The sequence below is a fragment of the Morone saxatilis genome, unplaced genomic scaffold, assembly GCF_004916995.1.
Source record: "Morone saxatilis isolate NCDOM2014 unplaced genomic scaffold, NCSU_SB_2.0 Contig7, whole genome shotgun sequence".
In the NCBI taxonomy this organism is placed as follows: Eukaryota; Metazoa; Chordata; class Actinopteri; family Moronidae; genus Morone; species Morone saxatilis.
The window spans coordinates 13,331,593-13,341,009 of NW_023340246.1; the positions used below are offsets into that span (position 1 = coordinate 13,331,593).

Below are 9,417 nucleotides of genomic sequence, written 5' to 3' on the forward strand. Positions count from 1 at the left end.
ATGGTCTGAATGGACCCATTGTTCTGTGTCTTGTGGGCGGGGCATCCAACAGCGTGGGCGCTCTTGCGACCGTATCAATAACAACTGTGAGGGCACCTCTGTGCAGACCCGAGACTGCTACCTCCAGGAGTGTGACAAGCGCTGTGAGTTAACACAACATACTCTCACCCATCATCCGGACACAAACGACACAAACAAATAAGCAGCCAGCCTGATTTACATGTAGTAAGTCTGTGATTTTACTTTGACTTTTGCCAGCCTGTCATCATCAGTGTTCCATGATGTATGAAATAGAGTGCCACAGTGGTCCAACGCTTTGCTTTTCTGATAACTGACCCCTGACCTTTTTTTGCGGCTTTCAGTTAAGCAGGATGGCAGCTGGAGCCATTGGTCACCCTGGTCATCTTGCTCTGTCACCTGTGGTGCTGGTGTCATCACCCGTATCCGCCTCTGCAACTCCCCCACCCCTCAGCTTGGAGGAAAGGACTGTGAGGGAGAGGGTCGACAAACCGAGAAATGTCAGAAGTCTCCTTGCCCCAGTAAGTTCCATCTGATATTCGCTGCTTGGTTGTATTTGTGTGTTATATATAGCAAGGATAGAAATGATTCATGTTTTCTTCTTGTCTCCCATAGTCAATGGCAACTGGGGACCCTGGTCACCATGGGATACCTGCACTCTAACCTGTGGAGGTGGTGTCCAGATTCGTAAACGCCTGTGCAATGACCCTGCACCAAAATACGGTGGCAAAGAGTGTGTTGGTGATGCCAAAGACACCCAGTTGTGCAACAAGAAAGCCTGCCCAATTGGTAACGCACTTACAGAGCTTCTATAATTGAGTTCCATGTATCTGTATAATTAAAACATAATTTAAACATAATTTCTGTACTTTAATTTAATATATTGCTCTTGTGTTTGGGCACCCTTTTTATTAGAAGTTTTAATTATTTAGTTATACTTTTATATACTGAGATGTCCCTTTGCAATGAGATCATTACTGAAATGAGATTTACCTGATTAAAAGGTTCTGAATGATAGCTTTGATGTTGTAGTTGATGTCTTGCTAATGAGCCAACCTTGTTGTTTTCAGATGGATGCCTGTCTAACCCCTGCTTTGCTGGAGCAAAGTGCACCAGTTTCCCAGATGGTTCCTGGAAGTGTGGAAAGTGCCCAGCTGGATACTCTGGCAATGGTATCAAGTGTAAAGATGTTGATGAGGTAAAAATTCCTTAGAACTTGTATTGTGATTTTTTCAGCTACAAACATGGATTGAGACTACTAAGTCTCCAGTTTAACAATCTCAATGGTTGTTCTTTTCATCCTAAAACAGTGCAAGGAGGTCCCAGACGCTTGCTTTGAGTTTAATGGTGTGCACCGCTGTGAGAACACAGATTCTGGCTACAACTGTCTGCCCTGCCCTCCTCGCTACTCAGGACCCCAGCCGTTTGGCAGAGGTGTGGAGCAGGCTGCTGCTAAGAAACAGGCAAGTACAGTCTTGTCTTTGTATTAAGCAGCCAATCAGAAAACAACAGCAAATTCTCCGTCAAAAGGAGATACCAGCTGATGAAACACATGATAAATATTGATAAAAGGAATAGTTGATGTAAGGAACAGAATGCCATGCATGTTGACTACGCAGTTTGATCATTGATCATTCAAACTATGCGTCCCCTCTCCAGGTGTGCACGCCCCGTAATCCCTGCCTCGATGGAAGCCATGACTGCAACAAAAACGCCCGCTGTAACTACCTTGGACACTTTGCCGATCCCATGTACCGCTGCGAGTGCAAGCCTGGCTATGCTGGCAATGGGCACATCTGTGGAGAGGACACAGATCTGGATGGATGGCCCAATGCTGACTTGGTTTGTGTGGAGAACGCCACTTACCACTGCAAAAAGGTACATAGTGGTGAAGCAGCTAATTTGATGAAGTAAAGTCACTTAAGAAATTTCTGTGATTGTGATAATCACTGATTGTCTAAATGCATTGTATGTTATCCAGGACAACTGTCCCAACCTCCCCAACTCTGGGCAAGAAGATTACGATAAAGACGGCATTGGAGATGCTTGTGACAATGATGATGACAATGATGGCATTCCTGACGACAGGGTAAGTGAACCTCTCCAGATGTGGCTATAACAGTGAACAAGGGAGTGTGTGTGTTTGGTGACTGGGATTTTTGGATTCATCATTCATACTGTCTAATAATAAGGCTGGTGGAGAGAGGGAAGGGGAGGGGTGGATCAGCGAGAAAGCAAATGTTTCTCCCCAGCCTGAGCCAAAACCTCAAATTCCAACACTGAGGTACAGCTTTGAAGGAGCTGCACTGTGTGTTTGTTAATCCTAACATTAGATTTGGGACAGGACCTAAAAATAAAGCGCCTTTTCATCCTGCATCTCTCCCGCCCTGTAAACAGATCCACTCAGGCTCAGATGGCGAACGACAAGTACTGCACCTGAAAACCTATCCTTAACTCATTCTCTTCTCCTTTGTAAAACAGGACAACTGTCCATTCGTGTACAACCCGAGGCAGTATGACTATGACCGCGATGATGTTGGTGACAGCTGCGACAACTGCCCCTACGATAGTAACCCAGACCAAACGGACACAGATAACAATGGAGAGGGAGATGCCTGTGCTGTGGACATCGATGGAGATGGTGAGAACTAAATCTTTATGTCTGTGCTGAAGTGAGGTCATGCTTTTTGAGTAACATATTTTGTACTGGCTTTTCATATCATGTTTCCAATTTATTCCCAAGGCATACTGAATGAGAAGGACAACTGCCCCTATGTGTACAATGTCGACCAGAGAGACACAGATCTGGATGGAGTGGGAGACATGTGTGACAATTGCCCTCTTGAACATAATCCTGATCAGGTGTGTAGACACACACACACATACACACACACACACACACACATATATACACACTACCCTTCCCCATTTCCTTCCACCTCACCCACCAACAATAATCCACATTTATCCGCCTGCCTTTTTCTATAGCTCAGCATATATCTGTCTTTCAATTGAGACAGAGCCTCAGTGATTAGCCCTGTGTAGCTGTCTAGGCTTTATCATGCCATGTAAAGGTGGAGTAAATCCTGTATGCAGCTTAAGGGCACATCAGTTCAATAAGGCGTGATGGGGGGCTAGGGGTCTTTTCAATGGCCCATTGACGTTAGCTAGCTAATGTGAGGGAAGAGGCCCCAGGCTGGATATTACCGAGGAATGGGCTCGCCCTGGGCTGTGTGCATGCCCTGTCTGCGCACCACAGGCCGGCTCAGTCCACCTGTGCCATGCTACACTGAGAAATAGGAATGTGATGAACAACAGGGCTCAGGCAAAGGATGGGGAAAGGAGGGGGTAGTCTAAATCTATACTGATGTGGTTTTTAAAAAGTGAATTACTTGCTGCAATTCAAAGCCAAAAGAGACAAGTCCAGACATGGATGCAGCAATGCTATTTGCTATTTCAAAGACTACAAAAACTGCACAAAAATGCCCTCTTCAAACGTTGTAGTCTTATTGAGCTCTTTGACAGTAGAATTTTCGATGATCCACCCCTGCTCCCACCCTCAATGTCCTTCCATTTATCTCCCTTGCCCCTATTCTTTCTTAGTGCCGCAGGGGGTGTCTAGTCCTGCCAGGTAGGGCTAGCATGACTTCTCCTTCACTGCAGATGCTGGAGGCATTTAACAAGCAAATTGGAGTAGGAGGAACAACAGTCATGTGGAGTGATGTTAGATTTTCAGTAGCTGAAACCTGCTGACAGATTGTGGACAAATTGAGCTTGACAGCTTTACAGAGGCAAAGTGATTTCAGCCTAAGGAAAGTCCTTAATGGAAGCAGGAGAGGAAAGATGAAATATCAATGGTAGCAGGAAACACACAGTGGAATGTAATCACCTGTGTTAATACTCCATTTTCCCCTTAAGCCATGCATTAAGTCATAACTCTAACGCAAATTGCAGGTGGATTCAGATGATGACCGTGTGGGAGACAAGTGTGACAGTAACCAGGACATTGATGAGGACGGACACCAGAACAACCTGGACAATTGCCCGTACATCCCCAATGCCAACCAGGCTGACCATGACAAGGATGGCAAGGGAGACGCCTGTGATCATGATGACGACAACGATGGCATCCCTGATGACAAGGATAACTGCCGACTGGCCTTCAACCCTGACCAATTGGACTCTGATGGTGAGCGAAATCGGCCGTGAGCAGTTCTAAAGCAGCAATAAACTGAAAGCTCACAGCATGTCTGGAGACCTTAAAAAAGAGTAATATCATTAATGAATTAATGTATATTTTTCAGGTGATGGCCGTGGAGACGCTTGCAAGGATGACTTTGACCAAGACAACGTGCCTGACATCTATGACGTCTGTCCGGAGAACTTTGACATTAGTGAGACAGACTTCCGCAAGTTCCAGATGGTTCCTCTGGACCCCAAAGGCACCTCGCAGATTGATCCTAACTGGGTTGTCCGCCATCAGGGCAAAGAGTTGGTTCAGACTGTCAATTGCGACCCTGGCATCGCTGTTGGTAAGTAAAAAGAATGTGTTGTGATTGTCAAAATGAACCCAATTTCACTCAATTAGCGTACATTCAATATAATTTATTCAGCTGAAATTGTCTAACTTCCCTTCCTATTTTCCCTTCAGGTTACCACGAATTCAATTCAGTGGACTTCAGTGGGACCTTTTTCATCAACACAGAGAGAGATGATGATTACGCTGGTTTTGTGTTTGGTTATCAGTCAAGTTCCAGGTTCTATGTCGTGATGTGGAAGCAGATCACGCAGACATACTGGTCGAATAAACCCACCAAAGCCCAGGGCTACTCTGGTCTTTCCATTAAAGTGGTTAACTCCACCACTGGCCCAGGAGAGCACCTCAGGAACGCCCTCTGGCACACAGGGAATACCACAGGACAGGTAAGAAATGTGGTGGGCTCCTGGAGGTTCTATCACCCAATGGATGATTGTGTAAAAATATTAACTCAAGGCTGTTTATTTCCCCATTCTTTAGGTCCGCCTTCTCTGGCATGACCTAAAGAATGTTGGATGGAAAGACTTCACTGCCTACAGATGGCATCTGATCCACAGACCGAGAACAGGACTTATTAGGTGGGCAGAGGATATTAACTAGTCCACATAGACGTGTACTCTTCACATGATGTTAAAATCCCAAGCTTTGGACCTCACCAACTTTAATTTTTTCTTTATTCCCACAGAGTTGTGATGTACGAGGGCAAGAAGATCATGGCAGATTCTGGTAACATCTATGACAAGACATATGCGGGTGGCAGGCTAGGTCTTTTTGTCTTCTCACAAGAGATGGTATACTTCTCAGACCTCAAGTATGAATGCAGAGGTAAGGAATTACATAAAATCAACCAAAGTGATCGTAAAAGCAGCATCCCAGAAAGCATTTGATGTTTGGCTCTTGAGGAGGCCATATCCAACTTATTTTATTCTGTCTCTTTCTTTTAACAGATGTCTGAATGCACAGCGCAGGAAGCTCTGAGGAATGCACCTTTTTTGTATAAAGTATGAACTTATGTATTCTGATGCAAAGTCCAGGGACCGATCTATCTCCGCACCTCTTTCTTCTGTGGCACGCACACTCGGACGAGGCGAAGGGCATGTGGTCAGCCTCAGGGTAGCTTGAGGCTGGTTCGGGCAGAGCACCAACCTGTTGACTGCCACTTGAGGATCAGAGAGCGCCTTCTCCTCCATCCATAGCATCCACGAGAGCAGGGAGAGCTGGATAAAAAAGAAAACAAACCCTCTAGCTCTGCCATTAGGACACAAACACCTTTCTATCCCAGCTCCGCCTGCTTTCTCGCTCTCTGAAAGACCTCATTCATCTCTGTGCGGGAACGGCTCCCCATAGACAACTATAGCCACTTCCAAGCCTTTACATCTCTCTCTCTCTCTCTCTCTCTCTCTCTCTCTCTCTCTCTCTTTCTGTCTCACTTCTTCAGCCTGTGTGCCTTTCTACCTTATTTTCTGGGTGGACATCCCAAAGGAAAAAAAAAATATTCCCTTTGCTTTACCATATCTGCCAGGATGTAGATTCTGAATGATACAACTTTTGAGGACTCAAAGGATGAAGACAGCAGTAACATGTTTTTAGGAATCTTTGTTGTTGAGGACTTGTGACTTAAGAAAAGGGTTGGGAGTGGAGCAAGTTAGAAATAAGGGGAACATGATGTTGATGTTTGTGTTCATGCACTGTATGTGTATCTGGCATACAGTGCATCTACCTAAGAATCTCTGTAGAGAATAACTATGGAGAAGATAAATATAAAATTAAATTTAGGTTAGCTAGCTTTTTAACTTACAAGTATCACAGGCTTTGTTGATGTTGTCTGGTTAACTAAACAACTCTCAGGGTGAGATGGAAGTGACAACCTTCCCATATCAAACCAGTAAGAAAAAAATATGAGGATTATATTTTACAGAGAATTACTAGCGCTAGTGATCTCAAAGCCAGTATTGCTTCCAAAATACTCCCCATCAAAACCTTGGTCAATAAAGAGATTTATCTCCCTCAGCTTTTGAGGATTTCAATTTAAAATTATGTAAATACAAGTAATTTATTTGACTCTTGCCTACAATGTAGGCAGCAAAGGAAATTTGAATGCTTGGAAAAAGTAAAATCCATGCAATATCACAACAGAAACGCACCCAAAATCAAGTACAGCCAGGTGTCAGAAACTGGATGCTCGCTCTTGTCAGTGTCTATCATCTCCCTTTGTACAAAGTGAATTAGGTATTCTTCAGATAGCATAAGTGTATGTGACTTGTGTGCCTTTTCTTCAGAGAGAGATGAAAAACAAAGGAAATCTTTGATGTACAAATATTACCTCATTGCTGTTGTATAATTTGATCAAACAAAAACACAACCTAAGTACTTTTTCATATTCCTTTGAAATGGTGGACATCTTAGTGCTACTGTAGCATGAGTTGTAAATAGTATGACATTTCATATCTAAAAAACACATTGAGCTCCCAATCCCGTGATCTACCCCGGTGAAAATTACAGTAAAATGGGAGATTTCTTTTTTATAAATAATTTTGCTTTATCATGTATGTCCAATGCTGTTTTTACCAGATAAATTATTGTTCTGTTTTGTCTTAGCTGTTTGTGAGAGGTTGATTTGTGTGTGTGCGTGTGTGTAGATAAATGCTATTTAAATAATTTATCAGGATTTGTTGCCTTACCAAAGGGCACATGTCCATCTGTATAAACGGTTTGCACACTGACGTGAGGATGTTCTGTTCTTTATCGTTTTTACCTTCTTTGTTATTGTGTATCATTGTTACCATTATTTTTGTACAATTAGTTTGGCTTGTCTGTAAACATTTTCTTAGTTGTACAAAGCAAAAATGCTGTTTTTAATTATAGCGATTATTTTGTTACATACTTCAAGACAATAAATAGTTGTTAAAATTCTCAAGAATGTCTGGGCTTTTGTTTGTCTTTTCTTTGAGCTGTTTTATAATTTTCCATCCAAGTCCAAATCCATTGTTTATCAAGTGTAGATCTTGTTTAGTTGACATGGAAATACATGTTTTACATTAAACACAAACTGGTGGACGGCTCAGACCAGACTTGATGTAGGCCTTTTCTGACCAGAACACATCACGAAGACAACCGGCTTTGATTAGGTCTACTGAAGCCCCAATGAATATACTCAAAGTCAAAGCGATTGCCCAGTTTCCCCAAGGCACAAACAGAGTAGTGCTTTAAGGCCTTTCTCTCTGCAGAGAGGCACACATCGCCTCTGTGATGAAGGCCACATGAGGAATGTGACACAGACGTCTGCTCCTCAGCTTGATCTGCACTGACCTCTGCAGAAGGTTAAACAACATGGAGAGCAAATATTAGACCGACACAAACCTTGACATTGGCTGACTGACTTCGGGACACACAGACTGATGAAATATACTGGTGGACAAAATAGCAGAAACACAACACAGGAAGAGCACAAAGTGTCCTCATAGATCCCTGTTGTGTATCAAGAGTACTCTGATTTGTCTCAATCAATTTGAACATCGTGAGTTCATTATAAGTTTTGAAAAACACCTGAAACAGACATGCATACACTAAATATATTTTCCAAAAAAACAAAACTGGCAACACCACCAATTAATGAGAAGCAGGCTCCAAAAGCAATACATGTAATTTTTCTCTGTAACCACAGTTCTCACAATTCAATGCAAGGGGTCACTATCCAACCCGAGTAAACTGAGTACAAATAAAGACACGGCCCGACTAGACTTTCCGTTGATGTTTGAGTTTCTGTGACCATGGTGGCTACATCTTTGCTCATGCAAAAAACCAAGCTCTTCTTCAGTTTTTACTGATGGGCCAACCAGACACAATGTGGTTTGACATGTTCAGTAAGAGCTTTTTATGAACTGAGTATAGGATGACTCACTGTTCTTCTGTAGCAATCACATGGAGAAAGGCAAACAATTATTGGTTATACTATGACATTTTAGCCTTTTTTAATCCGGGAAGTCAATTATAAAGTCTAAAAGTTCTTATTAAAGATGACAACGCAGCATGAGTTATTATGGATTATTACAATGTGCCAGCACTGAAGGCTAGACATCTTAATACCATTTGCAGTTCTCACACGTCCCTGCCAGCTGTCTACAAACTTCCACGTGTTTACTCTCAGACCCTTTATAGGCTGCATGTCAGGATGTGAGTGTTGCCACATTGGGAATCCCCACCGGTTTCACACACAGACAATTATCTCACGTTAATTTTGTCTTTCAGTGTCTGACTATGTCTGTAGTCTGTTTTTATGTACATTATGTTATATCTTCCTTATATTTTGGAAATTAAAATAGTGACTAGTGATAATAGTTGTATCCTCCCAGAGCCTAATGGGTCTTATACAGATGCAGTGATACAGTACAATTATTCTGAAGCTACTAGCTATATCCTGATTAGATTTAGATATATTGCTTTAAGACACCTTGATCAAGAAACTATTTACGGAAACCACAGTGTGTCATGTTGCCCATTCTTAGATTTTCCCAGCAAGACCAGGACTTCAAACCGGCAGCCTTCCGGTTACAAGTCACGACTATGATTGCTTGCCCCACACACACTCCTTAAGTAATGACAGACCAAAGCTGAAAATGACCCACCCAATAACCTCCAGCACCTTTAATGGGTCTACAAAAAGCACCTTTTGCAGTAAAAGGATAATACATTAGCCTTGAAGTCTAGCAACTATTGCAAAGTGCTGATGAATGGAACAAAGGCCATCCACCCTGGTGTTACAACGGCTTTATTTAGCTCCTGTAATCCACCCAGGGAAGTGGAGAGACTTCGCTCCATTTGCATAACCCGCTGCCACAATTGGCCTGAAACCTCAATCTTAA

The 9,417-nt window shown here is 42.9% G+C and overlaps 1 protein-coding gene across 1 annotated transcript in view; it reads left to right on the plus strand.

The window, feature by feature from the left end:
- thbs1b (thrombospondin 1b) overlaps positions 1–7,472 on the plus strand; it is a gene marked incomplete in the record, with an annotated part of 12,451 nt that extends 4,979 nt beyond the window's left edge. Inside the window, 15 exon segments of the mRNA XM_035678894.1 lie at positions 1–143; positions 363–539; positions 634–807; positions 1,089–1,216; positions 1,329–1,481; positions 1,678–1,896; positions 2,000–2,107; positions 2,500–2,659; positions 2,762–2,880; positions 3,973–4,207; positions 4,323–4,550; positions 4,670–4,941; positions 5,036–5,133; positions 5,241–5,380; positions 5,503–7,472. Coding sequence (XP_035534787.1) covers positions 1–143; positions 363–539; positions 634–807; positions 1,089–1,216; positions 1,329–1,481; positions 1,678–1,896; positions 2,000–2,107; positions 2,500–2,659; positions 2,762–2,880; positions 3,973–4,207; positions 4,323–4,550; positions 4,670–4,941; positions 5,036–5,133; positions 5,241–5,380; positions 5,503–5,510 — 2,362 coding nt within the window.
- Positions 7,473–9,417: the final 1,945 nt, after the last annotated feature.